This window comes from Astatotilapia calliptera, chromosome 4 (assembly GCF_964374335.1).
Source record: "Astatotilapia calliptera chromosome 4, fAstCal68.1, whole genome shotgun sequence".
NCBI lineage: Eukaryota > Metazoa > Chordata > Actinopteri > Cichliformes > Cichlidae > Astatotilapia > Astatotilapia calliptera.
Genome location: NC_137425.1, coordinates 12506343 through 12534182, shown reverse-complemented (window position 1 = coordinate 12534182; position 27840 = coordinate 12506343). Strand labels below are relative to the sequence as shown.

General features: G+C 38.5%; 1 protein-coding gene across 2 annotated transcripts; it reads right to left on the bottom strand.

Annotated features, from left to right (window-relative positions):
• Positions 1-1320: 1320 nt before the first annotated feature.
• On the bottom strand, positions 1321-27840 carry LOC113020648 (protein tweety homolog 2-like). Of its 2 annotated transcripts, none has more exons than XM_026164800.2 (15): positions 27706-27840; positions 27381-27587; positions 24341-24513; positions 19713-19824; positions 13658-13878; positions 10415-10510; positions 8880-8952; positions 6925-6994; positions 6772-6827; positions 5516-5608; positions 5340-5432; positions 4279-4421; positions 3976-4161; positions 3800-3878; positions 1321-2513 (listed from the first exon to the last, which is right to left on the bottom strand). In XM_026164800.2, exons 2-15 carry the CDS (start codon positions 27507-27509, stop codon positions 2433-2435), a joined length of 1605 nt encoding a protein of 534 aa, XP_026020585.1. In that variant the 5' UTR covers positions 27510-27587; positions 27706-27840; the 3' UTR covers positions 1321-2432. The 2 variants fall into 2 exon arrangements, with proteins under 2 accessions (XP_026020585.1, XP_026020584.1); XM_026164799.2 differs by having other exon boundaries at positions 27679-27813.

The window sequence follows — 27840 nt, the reverse complement described above, 5'->3', positions numbered from 1 at the left end:
TGTGACATACCAAAGTGTATATTTATTGTGTCAGGTTATGCCAGATTACATGAGAACTAGGCTGAAAATCATTGGCAACAGGCCTCATGGAGTGATGAACTCAAATGTGAAATTTGGGTCAATACTGTATGTATGGAGAAGGTCAGGCAAGTGGTACAATAGTTAGCATCCATCTGTCAAACATAGAGGCTCTATCATGATCCAGGGCTACATTTCAGCCAGTGTTGGTTGTTGGGGGATCTTGTCAAATGTTGATATTGTTGGAATTATGAATATAGATAAGTATCATCAGATTTTGATCCAACATGCAATACTATCTGGAAAGGAACTGGTTGCCTGCAGCTTTATTTTTCAGCATGAAAATGATCCCAAACACAGCAAACACATACCTGGATAGAAAACACACAATGGAACAGTATCAGTCATGCCCTGGGCTCCCCAGTGCCCGGACCTTAACATCACTGAAGCAGCGTGAGATCAGTTTGACAGAGAACAGAACAAAACACAGCCATAATACAAAGAAATGATCTGAAGACTACTTAAAGAAATGACAAGAAAGCTTACCTAAGAGAGTTAAGGCTGTGCTGAAGATTAAAGGTGGTCAAAGCAAATATTGACTTTTAAAGTTGTTAGTACTGTACAAACTATTTTTTTACTAATTACTAGTTTATTTGTGTTTTGTGGTAGGTTGAGTTTAATGTCTTGGGTGTTGTAACATAGACATCCCCGAATGTAATTTTTCTTACTCATAACACTACCATTTTTCTGTGATTCATAAATAATATGCAGAATAAAGTGTGCTGGGCTGAGGGGCATGCTTTGGAAAATAACTGTACTTCAAAAAGACATATTTTACATGTATACCATCAACTATAGGTGAAGAATAGTATTTCAATAGATAGAAAAAAATCAGTATTGCTTGGCAGTGTGAAGGGAACTGTAGGAACAAGATGAAAGGCATTTGGTTCAAGCCAACCTTACCTATTAGAGCTTTGGAAAAACAAGACTTAATCCCTACTATAGTGTAATCCCTGTGATCTGCACTTTTTGTTTTGATCAGCGGCTGCCCAGCCAATTAAGTCAACAGCTTGCAAAGAGTTTATTGGTTTATTTCAGTTCAACTTATAACACTACATAGACTTACAGGTGCACTGCAGGACACAGCAGCCTCTCCGATCAATGTGTTACAGAAAACATTTCTGACCACACTTTTCACCAACACTGACTACAGCCAGAAATGTATCAAGTTAGGGATCTCTGACGCAGTTTATTCTATTCCCAAGGTGCATAGAGAAGAATAAGATTCTGAAGTGGTCAAAGTCTTGTAGCATAAAGAACAATTTTATTATATTGAAGTGAAACAGGTGAATACTTCAAGGACACTGGTTTGCAGTTGTGTGTTGTGCATTTTTTGATTCTTGAGAAGTCTGCTCTTTCGAAGAGCTGACAGAGAACCATGCCTCTAAGACTCCCATTGCCCCATACTATATCTCCAGGTACAGGTTATCACACCAAATCCCAGCCACACTAATGAAATTACTGCAGCAGGTCTTTCTAAGCCATCAGTGGAGAGCTAATAAGTAAACAATGGATCAACAAGTCTGAATATAGCATTTAATCATGAGACTTTCTGTACACATTAGCAAACATGAAAAAAACCCAGACATAACACATTTATTTAATAAAGTAGAGAATGTTCCTTGCATATTCAGTTTATTCTTTAAAAGCTAACTAGTAGCACTGAGTTCTGCATTCCAAAGTTTCTTTATAATTACTTGTATGGCCAATTTTGCTTTAATAGTGATAACAGTCAGTTATTTTATCATCTATGCCCATCTGACTTTTTGTTAAAGGCATCTTTGGCTAATGAAAACAAAACTATAATACTTGGTATTTGTTTTATTAACTCATTCATTTTTTCCTGTATCCTTTCAAATCGCACCCTTGGAAATTACAAAAAGGACAAAAAAGAAACGATATTGCTGCCAAACAGAAGGATGAAGCAAAAAAAATAAAAAATAAAAAATCAAATGCCATGATGGAAGCCAGCCACTCACGTTACATCAAAATACTGACCGATGATTATATCCATGCACACCACCAGAATACTGAAAAGAGTTCAAAGACTGCGGATTTTGGTTCATAGAAAAGCTTACATTTGAGCAACAGTATTTCCATAAACCATGATAACGACAACAACAACAGCCTTCAGATGAAACTGAACAGTCCTCTATATTAAAAACTTTCAGTGCTTTCCAGGGACTGCATTAGTGTGTCAGTGAGGCAACTACCTCATATTGCCTGCTTTAATGTCTCAGATTGGGACGGCGCGCTGTCACTCCTGCAAACAGAGTTATACCGTGACGACAGCCTTGTCGGTTGAAGCTTAGCATCTCAGATGAAGTACTGAAAGGGATTCAGTAGACAGCAGGCTACACCTGAAAATCAGTCCCAAAGTGTCTAATCTGGGCATCAGTCATGGATAGATAGGTAGCTCTCATGCTGGGTGAATACTGCCAGAGAAATATATGAGAAAAAAATCAGTTTAGAACATATGGACTTTAAAAAAGCACCTTTGATAGCATATGACATATTAATATGTTATTAACAGATCTAAGCTTGCAGAACACCTGTTTTAATTATAAGCTAGTCTTTAATCAAGAGTTGTGGAATCAGGGGATAGTACTATAATGATGCGAGAAGTTAAAAAGCAGGAGGGCATAACAAGTTAGAATAAGTTACACTCACATGCAACACTCTGTGGGTTAAACAGTGCCAGGAAGCTGAGGTACTATGGAGCTTTAAAAGGGTCCCTGAGCTTTGAGATACAAGTTATAAACATTTTGCATAGCAACCATCATTAGAAAGGTTTGCAGGGGGGGAAACATACAAAAATCAAGCAAATTAAGTCAGACAAGAGTGAAACAATAAGTCAAAGAATGGACATTTTAAAAAGGTGGGTAGAAAACATTGGTTAATATTCAATATTTAGATGCCTTATTGAGAAACTGATTATATAAAGGATAAGAAAATCACAGAAACGTCACAGAAAATTAAATAAATTAAATAACAACAGAAAAACAAACGTACTGCAAAATAGCAAACATTTAAGTAACAGGAACAAATAACACATCTTGATGCATGCTGAAAATGTGATTTATAGAGGAAAGAATAGGTTTGAGCATAGTCCACGTTCACGCTCTCACACCTCAAACGGTGTTTCAAGTCTTTGGCACACTGTGAAAGCTGTTGAAGCACTGAGTCAGCCACACAAGCAGAAAACTTAATATAAAAGAAAACCAACCAACAGAGACTTTAACTGTGGATTTACAAGTGTTCTATCTATTATTTATCATTTAGCCCCAGCATTGGATGCACACCATGCACTTCTAGACTATGAGGCCCCTCCTTTAAAAATAGATACATGATGTGAGATTGAGCTGGCAGTATTGCTTGTTTCATCTTTAGATCTCTAATCTGACCTAAACTATTCCTTTTTGAGAACCAGAAATACAGTCCAGTGAAAACCGCCAAATGTAAAAAGGATATATGACTGTAGTTATAGATTAGTAATGCACTAAAAATGAACACACTTCAGTCAACAGCCAGTAGATGTCAGTCTTCCATCATTTACAGAGCAACATAACTCCCTTCATTAACTGTTGAGGCTGTGTGCAGTGTATCAACATTGCTACATTTCTGGCACATGCTTCTTGTTAGTACTGTAGTGGGGCTGAGGCCAACTATGCCATCACTGCCATTAAACTAGGGACACTAGAGCCCCGTAGGGCCAACGCACCGAGGGAGGCGGGGATCCTCTCCCTATCAGTGGTACATTCTCATACCGAGGGGTTCCTCCAAACAGCATGGACTGATTCCTGTGAAACAAGGGGAAAGACATTAGACAGAGGTGAAACACATACATTAATAAAACAAGAAAAAATAAGCAGCGTCATCATTTGCTATTAAACTTACATGTATTCAGGGGGTGACACTACACTAGAAGTTGACTGAGGAGGTGGATGAAGGCTGGCCTGGCTGCCAAGGCTTGTGGTATAGCTACAGAAACTGTGCGTGTTGGACCTTCGGGGGTTATAGGATATCCGACGAGCTTGGGGGTTGAATGGATCCTCCTCATCTATGTCATCGTACTCTTTTTCCCTGCATGAAAGTGTACACCCGCGCACAGAGACAGAAAGAGAGAGTGCATGCGTTAACACTTTGCAGAAGTGCACTATAGGCATTACTAATGGGGTAACGGGGTCGCTCAGCACTGACCTGCTGCCCATTAGTGTCCACACTCGGAAAATTACACACAGCATGGCAGAGAGTGCGCAGGCAGCCAGAAGAGAAAACAAAGAGAGGTAGAGGAGCCCTTCCACCCCATCATAGCACACACCCATGAGGGTATCAAGATAGTCCTAGAAGGATATATACATGCACACAGTCAATACGGTGAGTCACTAGCGGACATACTGTATTACCTTTGACAAATGACACCTGTGCAAATAATATTAAATTCCTTAAAAAGGCCAGATTATGTCTATGTTTAGACCATGAACAATGTTACAACTGAATCTGAAATTTAACCACCTCTCTGAGGAGGGCAGTAGGGCTGCAGGATTTCACAGCAGAGGTACCAAAAGGCAGAACTGAGACACGCAGACAAGCTCATGTTACTCTGATGATATGCATTACACAGATGCATTCTCATTTCGCATTGCTCGTTATATTTGACTAACAAGCTCTGAGAAACAGTCTTTGAATTTGTCTGGCATGTGTACTCAGTTACTGCATAAGCCTATATTTGCGGATCCTCATTACTGATGTTCATTACACATAACTATGGAATGTTTGTAGCCCTCCATTAACCATCATTTTGAGTAAGTCCCCAATCTGAACCTGATCTAACAATAAGGCAGCCCTAATATCTTAGCTTATCTTTATGGATTTGTTTAATCTCTGATAGGAAGGATTTAATAGAATTACCAGAGACTCTGCTGATCCAGAAACCTGCTTCTTGGGTTCCCATTACCACAGCAGACTCGTATCACAGCAGATGAGATGCTATTTTCATTAAATGATAAAACTCTGACAAAATGAAACCTGCAAAAGCCATTTCATTCCTTTTTCAGTCTGGAAAAACTGGAGGCGGCAAATAGTCGGTCTGTTACATACGCGGTGACTGACAATTTGAGTGGTGTATATAAATGTCAGCGTATGTGAAGTACATAGAGATAACGTTCGGAAAAATCAGTCAAGCTGGCCCTCTGAGTGGCTTTGAGCTACGCTACAAAGCAGTCCCATTAAAAAGTGTCCTGGTCAGAATCTGACCTTACCTTATGTAGCCCACGGCAGTCCAGCAAGGCTGTTAGCTTGTGTAGACTGAACTCTGTTGAGTTTAATAGTCGTTGGATTCCCAAAAGGTCTCTCTGTACAACAAGGTATAAAAGGGGAGAAGATGATACACACATTTCCACAGTCTAGTGTGAAAGTCTGTTAGCCAGCTGCGTACCTCAGCAGTGGGAAAGACCCGCACAGAGAACTGCAGCAAGCCTTGAATCTGGATTTGCATGGTAGTCAGGGAGCGCTGGCAAGTTGTCAAAGACTGGGAAAACATAATCACTCCAGCATCACACACATAGATATCCACCACAAACAATAAGAGGATCTTAATAAAGAGGGTATTGTTTAAGAGCAGCATGTCAACAAGTAATTTGGTGTTAAGTAAGGCTTTATCATGTGCTTAACAGAGGACACATTTGTTTCCAGACAGATTATCTTTTGCCACCAACCGTCTCGCCCACCACTCTCCCACCTCCCATTAGCACCACCAACCCATAGCACAAACAAAAGAGTAATATTTATACCAACTAGGCCATCAGAGAAAGGATCATCCTTACCTACTTAACAAGCATCAGTTTAATCCATAAATGGGTACGATGATAACCAAGCATGTAATGCATGTAATAACTACTGGTCATGTATTTATCCTCCACAAAAATCAGTGAATAGATGTCACACAGATGCAGAATCACTCATGCAAAAGAAATCCTCAGACTATACAAATAATACAAAACATAAGAAGAAGCACTAAATTCTCTGAAATGTTGCCAGGAAAGTGTGTGTGACAGGAAAATGGATATAACTTGAATCTGGGCATCAGATTCACAATTAAAGCAAAAGAAAACACACAGAGAGCCAAACATGGATGGATGTTTATTAGACGAGGCTATATGTCCTGAATAGCAGGAGTTAAGTGCCAAGGTTGTGTTATTCAAACTGGTTTTATTGAGACTGTATGACAGCTGTCTTTCTGCAGTTTCTCTTCAGAAAACAATTTATCTGCATTTCAGACACCAATAATTAGCTTGTTTGGAACATGCAAAAGGTTCTCAATGTTTCTTTGAAAAGGCATACAAACAAAAAATGATGATTTATATATTTAAACTCAAAAATAAACCAACACAACTTGAGTGCTCTATGAAGAGCGGCTGGCTTAATGCAGGATGTCAGAAAATTGAATAAAAATGTTTCTAGCAGGAGTACCAAGGGGAAAAAACTTTGCACAGGGTATAAGATGCAGATAGTTTTTATACACCTATACAAAAAGAAGCATACTTTATCAAACTTTAGCATTTTGCATGATTAAATCAGGCTCACTTTGGCCTCCAAAAAGATATAGATGCTTGGCATCTAATGGTAAATAAATGAATAATAAGAGTCTGCAGTGTGCTAACACAAAGCTAAGATTGGACTTTTAGTCAGTACCTGTTGAAACGGGTTTGGTAGATTCGGACTGCAAAACAAATAATAGTGTGCAACATCTAGAAGGTGAAAGAAATAGAAAGATTAGCATTTTGTTTAAACGGCCATTGACAGAGAGATGTTTTCAGTACAAATCTGTCTGTGGACATTAATTACCTGCACTTAGAAAATCCTTGGTATGGTTGACAATAAACTTGTCTGGAGACACACAAAAGTCACTTATACCCTGTAGGAAAAAAAAGGGAAAAAAACAACCTCCTATTATATACACCAGGAAGCACATATAAAGTGCAAAAACTGTGTGGTATAGGAACAGACTTTAAACATCATTGACCGTGTAGAGCATGTCACACTTTGCTGACCATGGGTGAAATCTACTAAATATTTCCACGCGTTTTAATTCTTCCCCAGAGAGCTGCTAATGTGCATGCATAAACAGTTAGGGGTCAAGATCATGCAATTGCTGCACACTTAGTACCCAGAACATAAAATAACCCACACAAAGCTATTATAAAAAAGCAAATATAACAAAAAATAACCAGAATGCTTTGTCATATGCATGGATAATTCACAGCTGGGGAAACAAGATACTCTTTAAATTTATTAAGTTAAAAGCGAACAAAGAATCTGTTATGGTGAAGGATCCAACATCAGTTTTATATCCGTTCTTATTTTATGACATCTCCAATAAAGAAAAGTATTTCTAGAGCTTCTCAATGTAAATGATAACTCAAAAGACAATAGCCAATCAAAAGTTAAACAGTACAGTATGAAATTACAAATAAAAAAAAGAAAGAAAAACTTAGGCTTACACAAAAATCAGTTCTACTTCCTGTTCTAGCCTTTCTACTTACCCCATTTTACTTTCAGATGTTCAACACACCCTTAACTCAACTGTGACCATGTGACTTTGTTTTCTGCAAAAACCGTACAGCACCATGCGAGGCACCATTATCTCATTATACTATCGGGGACATTTTGTTTATGCTAAGCCTCATCAAATATGTATAAATTTATGAATATTTTCTAGGACACAACCATCATCCACCTTCCTTTCAAAATGCACCGTGTTTTTGCACATGCAGGTTTTTCTCTCTCTTTTTTTTAATAATGATGTGCAGGTGCAATATGTTTTCTAGCTTGTTTTGCATGCTGTCCTACATTTCAGCTTCAATCATTCAAGACTGTTTTTTGATAAACAACTGTGACTAGCTTTCCTATAACAAGAGCTAGTCACAGATTGCATTGAGAGTACCTCAACTTAAGACAAAACAGAGTTGGAGGGAGAGCTGCATGCTAGAACAACAAGCGTTAAGCCTGAAAGGTCAGAAGTTTTACTGCAGAGTCCTTTTTCAACTATAATGAGGGGAGCAAAGCAACAGACGCTGTCCAGGATTTCGCACATTTGGCTTTACATCTGCAGAGAAGCTCACAGAGAACCACAGATGTCTGTGAATCGCACACATGTAGTTAATTTCAGGTTAAAATATGCTATCTTCCCCGCTCTGTTTCACCCTCTCTTTTACTGCCTCACTTAAAACAGCTGTCCAGATGTCAGATCCAGCAGGATAATCCACAGATGTTTGGTTTCTCGGCGTGGGGGATGGAGGAATGCTGGAACAAACGGGTTATTATTATTTTTTTGTACCCCAGACACTGTCCCTAATAAGAGCACCATTAAACACACCAAGTCCAGATGCTCCGAACACATGGTGTACAACCAGGAAGAGAGAACAATCTTTCAGAAATAAGGGGAGCCTGAAAGATAAAATGAAACTTTGGACGATCACAAAAGAGATTCTGAAGAAAGCAGAGGCAGCAATTAAAGGAACAAAAGTTCTTGGTTTACAGGAAGGCTAAGGGATGATGGACCTAAAAAACTAAGGATGTGTAATCAGCTTTACTGCCTGGGTGACCTTGGAAAGCAAGCCATTGTAATCTAGACAAACAGACACAGACACTTTTTAAGCTGCTAAGATGTTCATGTATTGTCCAGTTTTACTGGCAGGCACTTGTTTGGGGTTTATTTAGAACCCCAACAGTCTAATTTCAATATTTCTAATCAAAGTTTGAAGTGTACTTCAGAAGTAGCAGAAGTATAGTTTTCTTACCACGGCTGTAGCAGTGTCAACTCCCAGTGAGGCCCAGCTCAGAATCAGAGACAGTATAACAAAACCAATGATCCTAGTGGAAAACAGCACATGGGAGTGAGGGTGACAGATTAAGAGATATAGGGAGAATCACATAAATCACAGAATCAGATGAATCAGTTTTCCTTTGTGCCACTGATATTCAGCCCCATGTTTTTACCCTGTTAATTTAATTAAATCTTTCCAGTTTCTCTGCTTCTGTTTTGGGACTTGTTCTCCTTCTGCCTGGAGACAGAGGCTCAGCTCACATGGTGCATTGTAAGTGATACAAATATAAATGAACTTGTAATTATTTGCATTCTTATCTTAATATCCCTATATTTTTTTTCTTTTAAAAAAGCTTTAGCAAAAAGAAGATTAAAAAAAGAATACGAAGTAATATGAAATTTAGTAACTGCTCAATAGAACACTTAATGCCAAAACAAAGGATAATACCACTTGAGATTTGTTTCTTTGGTCATTCGTGCATCCCTGCTGCATTCCAGCACTTTTATTCCCTGTATTTTCTATCAATCATGTTACATAAGCTGCCAATCACTACAAGGTGTCACAGTCAACCAAAAGCTCCTGCAACCTTTGCTTTCTCTGACCCTTCTTTTATCCGATTCCTTTTGTTGAAAAAGAGTGACAAGTTCAACAAAGTCAAGTAAACACTGTGGAAGAGCTCACAAGTATGAGTTTTACAAGAGACCACTGGCATAAGCTTGAAAAAAAAAGAAAAAGAAAGAGGCTATGAACATGAAGTAGACAAAACAATAAAAAGGGAGAGGATGCTTCCCCCTCACCCAGATGAATGTAAAAAAAAAAAAAAAAAAAAAAGGCAGAAGAGGGCTTTGCTTCTCAACTCACTCCACGGACCTTCTTGAAAGCACCAATAAAGTAGGCTGAGAGCACTTAATAATTAGTTAAGGGAGCAGATTCATCCTACTCAGCCGATCAATAGGCATTAGTGAAACCCATCAGAGAGGGATGTGAAGAGCGAGCCTGAGCATCATCTGCTAACACTGACACGCAGGTTGCAATAAATTGGGCAAATGGGAAGGGAAGTCTGAATTGTGGGTATGCTGGTCAGACATCAGTGTTGGTTCAAAATACCTGTGGCAATTCACTAAATCAAATGTTCAACTCTTCTTTCAGAGGTTTGCATTTTACTTCACTTGGTTTAATGTGTGTGTGTGTGTGTGTGTGTGTGTGTGTGTGACAGAGGTGGCCTTCACCTGCATGTGGAAATAAGACAATTCACTGAGGAGAGGAGTAAGGCCCAGTGCCTTTGTAAGTGCTATTTGAAGAAGTAATGCTATCATTTTTGTTGTTAATGGAGTGACCTATACGGTGCCAGAGAAGCTGACTGGCGCCCTGTCTGTCTGAAGTCTGTGAGAAAAGGCCGATGAAAACAAAGATGTATTGCGAGGGGGGTGAAAAAAGAGAAGAAAAGAACTCACACAAAAGACGTACAGTACAGAGAATACCTTCACAGAAACAGTCAGGGTACCTACATGATCAGCAGATACTGAGAATGCTTGGCCATACCCAAGCACATGGCCAAGCAGATAACCAGATCCAGGATCAGTAGCAGCAAATAAATCAGCCATCTACAAGACATGAAAAATAAGCATTTTATTTACAGACGGCATATTTCATGCAAATTTACAAGCACCAGGAAGTACTGGCTGAACATATGTCTGCAACAGTACTCGTGAGAGCTTTGTGTAGTTTATCAGCATTCATGTCGCATAGTTACAGCCCATCTGTTTCAGGTAATTTCCGGCTTGTTGGTTTAATAATTCAACACCAGAAATCTATATACATTAATTTTTAATTTTCCTTTGAAAATGTCCTTCACAGGAATAGAATAGCCAATGTTTGTGTGTGCGTTTGTGTGGTCTGACCAGCCAAACACAGAAAAATGACTATGACTATTTGTTAGCTCCACAATTCCAGCATACTGGGAAAAAAAAAATCTATAATTTCCAAGAATTGGACATTATGGTCTTTTAGCGGCATTGTGTTGAACATGATTACGCTTTACGGTGACGCAATATACTCTCCCAGCCCTTTCTACAGTTTGACTTATGACCAACCATAATTAGCAGGGTTTCTAGTTCAAGTAAGTGTTGGGATATTTCAGTCTGAAAGTCAACGAGTTCACAAAACCATCACTTTGATTATAACTGTGAATATTTTGTCTTTTTGTTGTCTTGAATAATGACATTTGCTGTTTGCACTGGCAAAACAGGAGTCCAAGCTCACAATCCAATAGCTCCATGAAACTCGATTATGACCCAGAAGATTGGTGTCAAATATCTGCAGTCTAACAGAAGATGTGGTAATAGGACACAAAGAACAAGTGAGTATGGGAGTATGGATGCATGCAATTAATGGAACGGATATTATGTCTCTACCGGTGGTACAATGGCAGCTATGTTTGAACTTTTTCAAATGTCATGAATAACAGACATCAATACTGTAGCTGATATAAAGGAATAGATGAAAATACAGAAACATGTACATCCCATTCAAAGGGAATTCCATAACCTATACACATATTTAACAAAAAAGAATAATTATCTTATCTTATCACTCAAGTTCAAATAGATGAAAGAGTTATTAAGGTGTTCAAACACGTAGAATGAAGTTTTATATAAGACAGTTATTACAGAGGAGCTCAACTGCATCAAAAACCTTTAGTATGTGGCACAAACACCCAAATCCTCTGTAAACAAACTGAATGCATCCGATGCTGTCTAAAACTACCTACTCTGTACATAACTATGGGCTAGGTGACTCAAACAGCTTTCCACAGAGACGGAGAAATGAGCCTGAAATAAATGGTGCTTTTAACTACCTTGGTGCACTCGGCTACACATGCAGGAGGAATGCATATATTCACAACTTTAGGGAAAGTGATTTAATTTAACTGTGTATACTGAAGCACTTGTAAGAAATGTTTGCAATAAAATACCTCCATAATGTACAATTTTTTTTTTACCTTCATCAGCATAAGTAGTATAATCTTTCATTTTTTTCAATATTTCACCTTTCATCCAGCTTTTACCGGCTGGTGTATTGGAAAACATGTTGGACCATTAACATAAACACCTAAACAACCTACTTCTGGCATGCAAGCTGGGAGAAAAGTGGTCTGAGTACTTCAAATAACCACTCATTATAACAAAAGATATGCATGAGAGCATCTCTGAACACACAACATGGTGTGGTCTTCTGCAACAGCAAGTCCACAATGTAAGGCAGGAACTGAGTTTATAATTTGCATGAGCTCACTAAAATTGGACAACAGATTATTGGAGTTGCTACCTGACTGGATGAGTCTTGATTTCTGCTAAAACATTTGGATGATAGGGTCAGAAGTTGATGTTGGTAGTAAGAAAACACGGAGTCATCCTGTTCTATATCAACAATTCAGGTTGGTTCTAGTAGTTTGTGGCATATTTTCTTGGCATACTTTCAGCTCCACAGTCAGGGCAGTCTGAGTATTTCAAATAACTACTCATTATACCACAGATATGCAGAAGAGTATCTCCGAACACACTGAACACAGTTGCATTAGCTCAATAAAATTATGTAGCATATCAAGCATATCAATGGGATGGCTACAGGTTGAAGACATGAAGCTATTCTGTATCTATAGTTATGGGAAAGAAAAGCAAGACACCAGGTCTCAGTCCAATAAAGCACCTCTGGAACTCTTGTGGAACCAGAGATTCACATCGTGGATGTGCAACAAAATCTCTGAGGAATGTTTCCAGCACCTTACTGATTATATGATGCAAATAATTAAGGCAGTTCTGAAGGCAAAAGGGTGTCAACCTGGTACTAGTAAGGTGTAATGAAGCAGCTGGTGAGCGTATTCTATCAGCTGAACCTATAAACAGCACTTTAGTTAACATCTAAGATGACAATTATATTGTATGATCCCCCACACTGACACAAGATAAACCCTAGCTCCTGAGTGGCATTAGGCAAGTGTGACTCAGGAGCCTCTTGTGTCACTAATAAATGAATTCCTACAGCTGAAGCTACCACATCACCCTGAAGGAACATATTTTCATCGATTCAAATCTATGCTTAAAATAAAGTGGGCAACAGGCTTGCTGGAAACCTTAGTGCACAGCATGATCTGTCTTTAAAGTCTTATGCACCTAAATATAAAAAGAATCAACAGAAGATCATAAGAATTGATTCACAGTTTGTTACAGCAGCATTTTAAGCTTTCTAAATTAGTCTCCACTAACAACCGAATATTTTTTTATTCATTTGGAATAATTTATTACTGATTGAGTTTAATATTTTTTTCTGTTTTCTGATTTGATTCTTTTTATCCCTCTTAACATTTTGAAATGAACACATTTCTTAAAAAGAAAACAGCATCAGTATTATAATTGGAATGAATGTGAGCACAAGTCTGCAGGTAAGGAGCTCATTAACAGCCTAATAGTCACTCTGCCACGTATAACGTTTTATGAGAGCAATTCATATTAGAGTTGAACCCGCACAGTGGGGGGAAAAGCTCAATTTCAGCTTTCATTTATTTAGCAATTAGGAAAAATAGCTTTTCCGGTCTGTGTTCCGGATGGGAGATCAATAAAATCCCATCTGCTGTGCCTGTTCTGGATCACTTACAGTCCCATTCTGAGCAGTGCATTTACTTCATTCACATGCAGATAAAAAAAAGAAAAGAAAAGTGAACTACCCAGGGGATGTATTAAGGCACCACCTACCTGTAATACTCAATGAAGGCTGTCTGGTCTGCAATGGCTGCCAAGTCGAAATTGGTTTTGTTGATGTCTGGAAGAACAGTCAGCTCACGGATGACATTGTTGACCATCAGCTGCATAAAACGTAAAGCTTGAAGGTAGTCAGGCCTCGTAGAAAAGATCTCATCCAGGCGTTCCAGGTGCTGTTTGAGTGCAGTTTCCACATTGCCCAGTGAGCCTGCAACCTAAAAAACAAAAAGCAAAGAGAAATAAAAAACATAAAGAATGAATAGAAGACCACGAGGACAAAATAAAAAGGCAAAAGGGGTCAAAAGAAGTAAAAGAGAAAATAGGGTCAGAATGAAACAGGAATATAAACTCATAAACAAATATTCTTTTAAAAGCTGATTGAAAATATAGAGAAAGGTGAAAGAAACAAAGAAGCACTCACTCGAGAAAAGATTAACTTTTCTCCTCAACCATGTGTTTTATTCAGATAAACAATGTTAGAGTAGAATACTGATAAGAAAACCGGGGAGACCTCTTATCACACAGGTCTTTGATAGTGAGAACAGAGTGGGTGGAAGCATGGAAGAAAAGAGCAAATACATTTTCCTTTTTTATTTGAACAAGAAAAAAAGAAAAAGAAATAAAAAAAAATGTGACACAGCAAATGCTTCTACTTTCACAGCAGCAACAGAACTAGAAACAAGTAGATTTAAACACTAATGGGAAACAGAGTTAAAACCACAATATCTTGACCTCATTATGTGTATTATTCTCTTTTAAAGTGATATTAGTAACTGGAGATGGCACGATACCACTTTTTTAATGTCCGATACCGATATCATAAATTTGGACATCTGCCGATACCGATATGACTCCGATATAGTGTGTTTTTTAATCAATAAAACTGTTTTTTTAATATCTTGCTGCTTTTTGTATAGTTCAGGGGTGGGCAACTCCAGGCCTCGAGGGCCGGTGTCCCTGCAGGTTTTAGATGTGTCCTTGAACCAACACAGCTGATTTAAATGGCTAAATTAGCTCCTGCAGTTCTCCAGAGGCCTGGTAACGAACTAATCATGTGATTCAGGTGTGTTGACCCACGGTGAGATCTAAAACCTGCAGGACACCGGCCCTCGGGGCCTGGAATTGCCCACCCCTGGTATAGTTCATACTCAAGTTAAAAAACAAACAAACACTAAAGCTATTCTGTTATACCTGTATGCAAAAAATACACTGCACCCAAAATATTTCATAGTTTAGCAACACTGATCAATCTAATAAAGTTAAACCTCCTCCATCCTCCCTATTCTGGTATCTTAAAGAGTACATAGCAGACATATTAAGCAACCTAACTAATAGGGTTGCAAACTCCCAGCAAAAAAAGGGAACCACCCACCCTCCACCTCGTGATGCTTAATCGACGCAATCAACTTTAATTTGATGCAGTGTGAAAAAAAATGCACAGAAATAAATTATTTTTCAAGAATAATTAAATAGATTCAACATCTTTCTTCAACAGAACTGCAGACTGCACAGATGGTACCTTCCCAGAGGAAAAAGTAGTATAGCTTACTAGGGTATATTAGACTTAATAGTTACTATATCCAGTAATGGACTTCTATACATTTTACATCAGATTAAAACTTTGGGTGTAAGATTCAGATAATTATTTATTAAAAGCTAGACATTTTAAATGAGAATAAGAAAGAAAAGTATGTCTTTGTGCCCCCTTTTCCCTGTTAATGCCCTATCGGCCCCCTGGCTAAACTTTGCTAGATCCGCCCCTGCACAGTTACCAGCCGTCAGCTACGTAGAAAAGGATCTTGGTGTACAAAGTAATATTAAATAAATTCTAACAACAGCTTAAGCTTCAACGTGCTGCTGTTGTTCAGCTGCTGGTTTCCTCTTTCTGGCGCGAAGTGGGCCAAAAACAAACAAGAGAGACGGACTCGTGACAGAAAAGCCAATAGGCTGATCATTGATCTGTTTCATGATTGAAGTAGCAGCAGGAGAGGGAGAGAGAGGCGCAGTCGCTCCATATATCGGTTGTTAAGCTTAACACGGGGATGCTTTACAAACATTCAGAGATGAACTTACACACTTGCTTTACTTCTCTCTGGGATCACTTCCTCAGAGATGAAATGCCAGATTGGTAGCGAGGCTACAAATACACACAGCCGCTCTATCACGTGACGCATACTGCTCCGACGTGCTACGGTTATGAGCCGAGTTAGGCCATGTCACAAGTTTTGTGAGGTGCTTTTTTGATATTTAATGGATCGGATTACATTTTTTATTTCTCTCCGATATCCGATCAGTAATTTACGTCAGTATCGGACCGATACCGATACGTACCGGTAATATCGGATCGGTCCATCTCTATTAGTAACACAATCTGCTCTGCAAATGTGAATGGAAGGGTAATCCTACTGTTGAAAGTGAAAATATAACACCAAAGCAAGCACATCACAATGTTTTTTCAGATCATCTCATCTCAGGTCATCTCATTCTGGTTTCCTGACAGACAGTGAGTTCACTGTACTCAAATGGCCTGTGCAGTCACCAGAACTCAATCCAATAATGCTACTCTGGGATGTGTGGAGTGGGAGATTCACAACATGGATGTGCAGCTGACAAATCTGCAGCAACCATGCGATCATGTCAGTGTCTGGTGAGTGCATTGTGGATACTGCACTAGTTAAAATTTGGCACGTTTCACCGATTTCACTGACCTGCATGAAAGGCAGATACTTTTTGAAAGCAATAAATACGAACACATTTCATATCTCGTCTTTCTAAAACTGGAATTTGGTTGGAATTTGCAATGTGTGGCCTTCTATTTTTACTGATACTTTTACACAGGGATGGAATAGGAAAGAAATTGGCCAGATTGAGATTATCATCAGTCTGATAAACAACAGGGAGCAACATGTTCCTGTCGGTTTAACTTTTGCACAAAGACTAGACACTGGGTAAAACAGCCTAACATCTGTTATATTACAACCTGGGCTGTGCCCAGCTGCATCTAGCTCTAAGCGGGGACTCTATGCCAATCTCTGTTGCTAATAATGGTGAATTATTTTCAAACCGTTTAAAAGAATATCGGTGGATCTGTGTATCTTTAGATTGAGGCAAGTTTGCAATTTCCAGTCTTTGTGCTGGACTATTTATCTGTTTAAGGAAAAACCTTCAACAATGATTAAAAAACAAGCTTGATTTTTGGCAAAAAATTATGTACTTTTAGATATTTAAAAAAATCCCTTCGAGATCTCCAAAGCTCAGTTTAGTTTGACACCCCCACCAAAATGACTTTGCTAGAGCACTTAACGTTACAGTGAGTAGGAGGCCCCACTAATTCTGAACAGATGCTACTTTCTGTATTCTAATCTGTGACAGTATGCAGCAGCTCTGCTTTTGTTATCTATTATCTTTCCTCCATTATAACCACGGCTTCTTCAACACATTGAAGAATTCTGAGGAAGCCTGTGTATTCTCACACTATGAAAACTCACCACAAAGATAAACACGTATCTACTTCTCCTTGACACTTCAACTTTTCAAATACTTCTGATTAAATTTTACTGAGCTGAAGTGCCTGATGGTTTGAGTAAGACCTTAGAAAGCTGATCCATGTAGAGATGCACCAAAGATAAAGCCCATTTTCAATCCAGCTATCCCAAGGGGTGGAGCGTACGATTGCCAGTAAAGTGTTCTCACTCCCACCTCTATGTTCATCATCCCTCACAGCTCCTGCCACAATGCCTCAAATCTTATCTGCAAGCCAGTCTGCCTGCCTGTGAGAAATTGGATCAATCAGCTAGCTGCTCTGGGTGATCCACATTTCCCTAATCTCGACTGTCCCGTCTTTCTTTAAAATGGATTAAAGCTCGCTTTTACTGAAAGCGGGTCACAAGGAGGAGTCTCCATTTTGGACATGGCTGTTAAATGAGACCGATTTGGGGCTCAGAGCGGCTCTGCTCAAAAGCCCAATTTAACATGCAACCGAATTGTTCTGCTTAATGCCTTCAGTGATTTTTATATAAGATTAACTGTATTAGGTGTGACAATAAAACAAAATATAGCACTTTAAAGTGAAGTGAGGTTATACATTGAGAAATAAGACCCTGAGGAGAGACATTTAAAGGGAACTGATGTATGGTGCAGGAAGCCGCAATCATTTTGTTCCAAGAATCACAAGCCAGCTTTCACTTTCAAAAGAAGAAGAATTATATGTAAGAGAGTTACCACTGCTGTATATTGGAGGCACACATTTTTATCGAGTATGGCTCCCATGTTTTCTCATCCATAATTTTGCGGAAGCACTGAAGAGCCCTTAATATTGCAACCTGAACACTGAATATAAGGATGAAATATAGATTGCTGTGAACATTCAAAGCCTCAATAGCAAAGGGAAAATTGTCTTCCTTATCAAATATTTCCTTCTATGATGCATGATAATCCCTCGCAGAGTGTAAGAGTGCATATTTTGTGATTAGAAGAGCCTTACAAAGCAATCAGTAGAGCTAAACAGCTCCTACTGTAAATCTCAACCCTCACTGGAGCCCCGGGGAAGTAGAGATTGGTTGTCCTCATTCCCATTTACTTTACTCGACAGATATGATATTAACTCAGAATGTGAAATGCAAAATAGAAAAGGAAAATAGTCTTTATATTAAAGCAAATTACTGAAATAATTAACTTTAATCCAATAAAATATCAATGAAAGGTCAAGAACACAACCAAACACAAGTTAAAGCACCTTCAGATTTGCAGGAGTACCCGTCAGTAAGCTCATCAGCTCTGTAAGTAGAGTACACTGCATCAAACTATAATTTTACAGAGAATGCTTTTGTATCCCCGGGGGAACATCTAAGCTTCTCATGCAGCCATAGTATACAGTACATCATGCTCTAGGATCAAATCAATACCAAGATACCTCAGAGAGCATCAGTAGCAAGGATGCAGAATCACCAAAGCCAAATCCCATTTACTTCCCACAGCACAAAAGCACTACACCCTTTTCCAGGTTATTTGCTCTACCAAGCTCAAAATAATATAGTACAACACAAGGGCCCAGAAATATATACAGCCTATTATGAAGGCCATAATGTTTTAGTTTGTGTGTGAAACTGCTTTAGAGAGGTGTCGATCCAACCTCATTTTTGAGGCTACAGTTTGTGATGCTGCTGAATATTGCATGACAAAGAGAAATGTTTGTGGTGATAAATGTTGTCAGGCACATTTATATCAATGAAGGTATAAACTAACAGAGCTTTCCCTATGACCATTACACCAAATCAAGACCTTACTTTCTAACCAAAAATGAGGAAATATGCATCTTTTTATATTTACATGATCACTAATCTGTTTGTGTTCATACATTAATACAATATGTGTGCACATCAGGACTTTAAGAGCACGTGTGATACCGACACCACCATGTACACAAACACACACATATAGTGGAGATAGTGAGACTGAGCGTGATCGAAAGAGCAGAAGCTTAGCATCCATTAATGCACTGCAGATGGGAGTTAATCCTCTCCCTGCTCATTGTGATTATTGCTTCTTGCAAGGCCCTTTTCTGATGCCTTTGCACTCCTTCCTCTTCCTTTCCCACATCAACCCTAAGCCTCCCAAACAACTTCCTCGAATGCAGGTCAGGACTTGTACAGAAATAATCCCTATTTACAAATCCTGAGACAGCAGGCACCTCAATTCCTTTACTGTGACAAAAAGTGGATACAGACCCCCTGTGGGGTGGTGCTGCTGCATTGAGACAGATGCACGGCCCGTTAAAGTGGAGGAGCTGCGGTGTTTATCAGCTGTAAAACAGAGCTTTATCGTTATGCTTCTGCCATCATCAGATTGTTGGTAATTGGCAGTAATATATGAAGCATTTTCTCTGCAGAATTCTTTTTCGTATTTTTACACAACTCTGATACACACTTTGCCAGTTCATCCCACAATTACTCAGCTGTTATAAACAAAGCATTTGAGAACGCAACACGTTTGATTTTTATGATTCTACAATTGCAGAAATATAGAGCAGAGTTTGGCAGGGTTCTCTCACCAGATTGTTGATGTTACCCAGTGTGCGATTGGCATTGTAGAGTGAATAGTTCATCTGGTACACCCCATCGTTGGTTTCACTGTTCCCATAGAAACCCACTCCAACAGCAGAACTGGGGAAGACAGAAATTCATACAAAATAAATCAATAAAAGAAAATATTGGTATGAATGGGGTCATTACAGTGGAACTAAGATGAATGTCATTAAGTTAAAAAAGAAAAAGAAAAGGGATGTAAGTTTTAAACAATGCTGCATGTGTTAATGTAATATTATCAAAGAGTATAATTTGTTCTGCTTTGATTTGTTCTTTTCCCTCACTACATTATGTGCAGGAAAAAAAAAAAATCGCAGCAGATTATAAAAGTGCATTTTATATTCTTCCTTTCTTCAGTTTCCATCTGCTTTGCTTATTGTTATCTTTACCTTTTGCACTTTACCTGAAAATGACTTTTCAGTACAAGTAAAAGCTTTTCAACTAAATATACAGTACTGTGCAAAAGTTTTAAGCCCCTGCTTACATTTTGCTAGCAAAGCAGGAAATGGGTGCTGTGATTTGTTAAAACGTGCAATCACAAATGGAAATACAGTATATAAGGGAAACAGACTTTCTTGTAATTTCTCTAAGCAGTCTTCAAGAACAGTTCTCCAGGCTTCTTGAAAGACATTTAAAGCTCTTCTTTGGATGTTGGCTGCATTTTGTTCCATTGTCTGTCAAGATGATCCCTCACTGCTTCACTAATGTTGATGTCTGCATTCTGGGTAGGCCAGGCATGCTTCTGCTGCATTGGGAGTGTGTTTAGGATTGTTGTCAATTGGATGCTTTCCAGACTGCATTGGGCATCGGATCAACATGACGGTACTTTTCCGCACTTGCAATTCCATCAATTCTAAAAACTGTACTGATGACATAAATACTGATGACTAATTAAGAAAAAAAATTCAAATTTGGATTCATCCCTCAGCAAGACCCAAGTCTTACTGAGCTGTAGATATGTTTTTCAGTCCTTCTACTTCTTCTTGTGTCTTCCATTTGTTCAGTTACCTCGAACTTTTTAAAGACACATTACATGCTATGCCAAGTTTTTGACCAATAGCTCTTTGGGAATCAAGTTTTCTGTTATGTGTAGGCACAGCACTAATTAATCCCATTAATTCATTGCAAAATATTACAAGAAAGTATGGCTCCTTTGAAGCTATATATGTGTAAAGAAAATGGTGGCTGACTTGTACAATATAATGAAATGTTTTGTTTGATATTCAAGCAGGTCTGTAAATGGAATATAAAATCCCTTTTTCTTACCTACATTTAGCCTTTTGAAACTACACCTCAGCCCCTGTAATAGGGAGGATTAGTGTCCTAACCGACAAAGAAAATGCACCCCTACTGCTAACAGTCTACAGTTACATGAGCAGTGTTACAGTTCTCCAGTAGGTAATAGTAATCCCTGTATATAGACATGAGTAACATGTCCAAATACATTTTGGGGGTGCATGGAGGGATAGAGTCATCAGTCACACCACAGACAGCACAAGTCCGCAGTGAGACAAAATTAAGTCAGAAGAAGTTAGTTAAACTTCTGTGACTTCTTATTTTATCTTACACTCTAATGCATCTTGTCAGGTTGGGCATGTGAAATAAATCATTACGTGCATGCGCCTGCCTCCAAAAGTGTGTCATTGAATGTTTTGCCATTAATGTAAGTTGTGTAGCGAGTTTTAAATCAAAAAGTGAGTATCAAATAAAACAAGCAATTTAAAATAATGATCTTCACATGAACGCGTAATTTTGCCATTTCACATGAATGGCTGTCCTGTGTCGATCTTCACTGGTCTTCAGCACTGTAAAAGTAAGTTAACCGACTGGTTTTTAGTCTTTGCCTAGGTTTTTTCTTTTTTATAGACTGTTCACAGACAAAAGCTCAGTAGGTGTCTAGCTTTCATTTACTGCAACTAAAACCAGAATGTGTTCTCACAAAAGCACAAAGAAGTGACAATGACAGAAAAAAATCTCTCTTCTGCACAAGGACAAAACTAACAAAAAAGGAGTAATTTTGAACAGGAAATAGATATTTGTAGAACAATAGCGTGGGGAGTTCTGAAAGAAAAACCACTCATTTAGGTCCATACATTTTTAGACAATGAGATTTCTCTTTGTCATTTTGCTCCTGTACTGTACACCACCACAGTACATCACCTGCTGGGGAGGAAACTGAAGACTTCTCGTAACATCCTGAAAGACGCTGCTTTGAAAGGCTGGTTATGCATTTCCAAATGAAATTAGATTTAGTTACGTCAGTGGACTGAAGAGCCTTTGCATGAAAAGAGCAAAAATAATTAACGTCATTAACTTCTTTCATTTCATTTGACATTGTTCTCCTAACTTAGTTCAGTACAGGTTTGAAAAGGAGATTTAACATTAAAACAGCTATTTGTACAATATAGTTAACACGTGTATGAAAAGAAAAGCTCAAACATAAGCTTCACCTTTGTCTCACTGTTGTTTTGATCGAATGGCTGACTTTAAATGACTGAAGCAACAAAAACATCAGATTTCATTCAACTGTGAACAGACTTTTAGAGGGCACTGTTTCTTTTTGTGTTTGCCAGAATCCTGCTGCTGTTATATTGTAAGTAATAAAACCCACTGCCTGTTTCTTCGCTACTAAACTAGCTCCCTCTGGTTAGGACAGGGGGCACTGGGGACACAATGTGTAACAACCACAATCTGAAATGGTGTCGATGTTGTTTAGTGAATTACAACATTTTCAGCTGTTTTTTTTTTAAAATAAATAAATAAATAAATACAATTGAATGACCTTACTTCAGACTTTTCAAGACATCTGTGTTCCAGCTGATGTGTAGTGGTCTGGACAATAAGCACTTCATTAACCCCGTGGCCATCCTAGTGTCACATCAGCCACAATAAAGGGGCGACTAATGACACAGTAATAAAACAGTAATGAGACAGGACATTATGGGGCAGTGAATCCTCCAGGGAGGCATTTGTGTTTTGTGGTTGTGGAAAAAGGTTCTCTGCAGCAGTAGGTGTTTAATAGAAACCAACACACTAAGATATAAAACCATAGAGAATGTGCACACCAGGATATTTGGCTTTGTTCCTCTAAGAACGGCTCACGTCACAGACCGTACAGCAACTAAACGCTTGTACATTAGTATTCAAAGCTTAAGCTGAACAAATGGTTGGACTGGATGAACAAGTAATAACAGAACAATGCCTTGATTCTGGAGAGACCAGCACACTGCACCTATAATAAAGTGGATAACGGAGGCTAACAACGGAGGAAAGGGATTTTTCAATGTTAGATTTATTTTCTAACCATAATTTACCCAATTCATCCTCCTGGGGTCAGGAATAATCATCCGCAGAGGTTCAGCAGCTCTTAAATCCCTTTTTTCTATTTAGGTTCTACAGCACAACTGAAATCTAATTCATTGCGAATATCACGCCAAGTTAAAAGCTGGAAAATGAATAGGGTTCTCATGAAATATAAATAGCTCTTTCTGACATGACATGAAAGTACAATGAAGTCTCTATTTTATGTAATAAACAACCCATGATATACAGCAGAGGACAAAAAAAAAAAAAAAAAAGCTGGACAGTTAGTGCCTTTTTAAACAAGGGGTTTTTCTGTCTCACTGCGTGTCTGCCTTTGCTCTGAAATATGTAACAAACACGCTCTCAGATGAAATGATCATGCCACAGCTGGAAAAAAATGACTGCACCATAAAACAAAAAATACGTCAAATAGAACATCTTCATAATCTCTTATTTGCAAGTACAATTTGATGTAGAATAAGTAGAGTTCACTGAAAGTGCACTTTTACTCTGCTCAATCTAAAGTCATTTCAATATCATTTTTATTCATGGATATATTATTTAACTGGATGTCGTATGCAGCACTCCCTTTGTTAAAATGAATGTAATCCACTGTAACGAGCTTGTATACACCAGAGCTTCTTTGCTAACCCGTGTCATGCCCAGTCACTTAGTATTGCAGAACAACCGTGTGTGCTTTGGTAGTGGCTGGATATGAACAGAGAAAGTTAACAAAGTTAAAAAACCAAAACTGTCACAAGCTTAAGTGGATCTTTACATAAATTCAATCAAGCTTTTTAGAGAAGTCATTTGATTACTGCCAAAACATCTTTTTCCAAGTGTATTAAATCTTGTGCAAAAGGGCAATTATGTCAGGGACGGTGGCTCTGCAGGTCTTCTGGATGCTCCCTGCCTGTTAATGCTTGGCAGTACAACCGAAAACTAAATAAGAGCCAAATTCTTGGCTGCAAAAATCTGGTAAGGTAGAATATTTAACCGTACCTGCTATGACGTTGTCACTCAGAAACTGAGCAGCTAAACCTGTTGTGTTTGTACACCACACATGGAAAGAGCTGAAACTTTGCAGCAAGCAGAATCAGTGGGGCTCTTGTTCCTGCAGCCTGCAATACTGTCAGTTTTATCCTAACCTCACAAATCAATAACATAATAAAAATGCATGAAGCTGCTGAAAGTAATTTAAAGCATATTAGAATGTGAGCATAACTTCCTTTACTATTAGCTACATATTCAACAATAGCAATGCAGTTGTTCTCAGTTCATTTTGACTCACCATATGATGAGACCTGTGATGACGGCAACCCAGGTGACACAGCAGGTATCAGGCCTTTTGGTGTCTTCATCGATGTCCCTGCGGCAGCAGCACAAGCACACCACGTATACTGCCAGAACCAGCAGGCTCACCCCAAGACCAACTGCACCAACACATGCTAGAATTATCAAAGACTGACGCAGAAGTGTGGAGAGGAGGAAAAAAAAGTGCCAGAAAAACAGAGATGCCATCTGTTAAAGTCATGATTAAGATGTGATTTCACCCTGAAAAATATGTCAAGAGCTTTTCAGCAGACTGCTTCTGCAAATATCAAAAGAGTCAAACAGTATGTGTGGTCTGAGAATGTCAGACTAGCTGACTCTCAACACCCGAAAGGTCGCCTGACAGCCCATCAGTATCAACCAACACTTGTGTGTAGAGATATTTCTAAGGTGGAGTTTAGCCATCTCACTTATATCATCAGCATTAACACTACTGATTGCTGCATGCAGCAAAGAGGGCTAAAGAAACTGGGTAAACCTTGATAACCTTGAAGTGGCATAGCAAAATATGGACTGTGGCTCAGAGGAGAACAGAAATGATTCAAGGCTGTAGGGAGGAGGTGTCATGTGACACAAAAGCCTTTCATTAAGTCTTGTGATTTCTGAGTGAACAAAATATTTGAAGCCGGAAGGACAGATAGAAAAGGGAAACCACTGATGGAGAAAAAGCACAAAACTTTGTTTTTTTAAATTTTGTTCCCAGTTTACAGGCACACTGTAGATGAATCAATGCATATAGCATCTTAGCATTGTCAGTCAATCCGTCTATACACCACCATCATAAAAACCCCTAAACATTTTAAAGTCTTTATACACTACACAATAGTACTGGGATTGACAAATATTAGCAGCCTTCTCTTAGTGTTAGAACAAAAGTATTAAGCCCAGAAAATCTCCAGCGTTCGTCACTGCTGAGAACATTTTGCAAGTTCAAAAGCATAACATCTGAACTCTTGGTTAGTTTAAAACAATCACAAGAAAAGCAAGACCTTGATTTTACTTGCAAATATTAAGTGCTGGAAGTTTTAATGCCCACAAGTTCACAATGTCTCTTTCCGGCTGACTAAGCAGAGCTATTCTATGACTACAATGTCTGTGACTAATTATTCCATTTGGAGGCACTGACACTGTAACCGAATTTAAATGATATTATTTTGCATATTCTACCAAGGTCCTTCATTGTTCAAACTCTGTTCCGAGCAAAGCCATTCTGAACCCTATTTGGGGGGTTTTTCTGCAAACAAGTAAGCTAGCATTTGATACATTTCATTTACAAACTAGGTTATCAGATATTCAACCTGACATAGAGCAACTTGAATCATAACAAAGAGGACCAAAGAATTGCAGCACAATAAAAATTTTCTGTAGCTTATTGATGCAAACTACTTTAAAGCCTTCATTTAAAAAAATAAAATAAGTGACTCCAAAGCAAACCAAACACTCAACACTGTAACATTATTTAAACTAAATAGGCAGTACAATAACGGTGCCAGCTAAGCTGTTCCACCTTAGCTCGCTTCCTGGCTGAGCATTTAATCCGATAATGTCCTTCTTGTTTTTGAGGACACTGTTGGTGAGTCCTGTGTTGCTGTGTAGTCCTTGATGGTTGGCTGTCACTAGAACTCAGTTCAGGGCCCCCATAAATATGGTGCTGCTAGTTCCACTCATTCCTCTAATTTTCCACTCAATTGTTTTGTAATTAGACATTTAGGCACATAAATTTCCACTTAATGCATTGCCACAATAAGGCAACAGATGCATTAGAGGGGGGAAAAGTGAGACAGAAAACAATTATGGTACGGTCATTCATCACAAGGTCATTTATCTTTTATCTTCCAAAAGGAGTGTTTGTATAAAGTAGGTGTAAGTGTACCTGCTTAATTTAATTAAAAAAGCAGACAAGAAGCCTTTAAAATGCATTTGTAGCTGCTCTGAATTTTCCACTTTTCCCTAAAAAACAAAAAACTAAAACTAAACAAAAAAAGGCAGACCAGCGTGTCAAATGAACACTGGTAATTACTTCCAGGTTCCAAAGAAAAGACTCTGCAAGAGCTTTAGACTATCTATGATTTGTCAGTGTAATGTGACACTGCTGGGATTCAATGATGGACCTCAACAGAAGACTATAGTGAAGGACCAACAGGGGATGTCTCTTGGTGATGAATTTTCAACTCATAAACAACCCGGGGTCAAAGGAGGATGTAATGCTAGTTTTGGAGTGCTTTCTGCATTTGTTTTAGAACACGGTGCAGGAAATAAGTGGTGTAGGAAGCTTGTTTTTATATGATAAACTAATATGTTAATAAATATTATTTTTAATTAGATCTGTAAAGAGTACTTTTTGCCACAAAAGAAATTAGCCGACCACAAGTTTTTTTTTGCTGTCATAAATTAACTAATGCAACGTTCATTGTCTGGCTAATATGAATTCATCATGAATTATTTGAATTAAAATCAAATCTGTCAACCCATCCTCACTGCAGTTGATAGGAAAAACGCTGTCATCGCTCTCGTGGTGTTGCTTCTACTATAGTTTTCTCCATGTTTTTTAAGAGGTTATAGGAGTCCAAACATACAGCTGATTAAATGTACAAATGAAATTGTATTGGACCAGTATGACAAAAAATATAATCTATAGAACCTGTCCTAATTCTGTATCACACAGAAAACACACATACCGGAATACTGTTGTTTACTACATGAGCCAGCTTAGTTAATACAGGTCATGTGTCCTATCATGTGAGAACTGCAGGACGACGTCGGTTCTTAACGCTCCAATATCTGGATCAAACATTTGAGGGAGACACACTGGTGGCTCTCAGAGAGGGTCAATAGAAAAGCTACATGTAACCGAAGCAGACTGCCTAGTTTTTGTGTAACGGCATATCTAAATATGCCTACTACTGCTTTTGAAAGTCTCTGATGGACAACAGCCCTGATTTTCTAGTGAGATTATTTTGAAAATACGTGCGCCTCTACCCACAACTACAGTTACCAACCTGCTGATAGCTCGCCTCCTCCGGTTTGAAAGTGCTGTCGACCGTCTGGAAAAAGAAATTGAAGTGAGGGAAATTGTGCAGCCAGTAAGTCCACCATGGAGCAACATAATCAGTCCTTGCAGTAGCCATTACTACTTCGTGGAAAAGTCAATCCGCCAAAACCACTGACGACGGGCTTCCTTCAGAGATGTTGGCACTGAAATATTCCTGGGTTTGATGAAAAGCAAAATAATGATAATAAAAAACTGAAAATAATAAATAAACTAACTAACTAAATAAAATATAAAAGATGCACTACCCATAGACTTCCAATCTGTGAAATTACCACAAAGTCTCAAAGCGGAACTTCTTCTTTTGGCTGAGTATCACTATTTTCCACCTCGGCTCCCATAGTTGTGAATGAACTGCTGTCTTACAACTAGAAAAAAAAAAAAACATATACACTGTGGGCCAAACATTT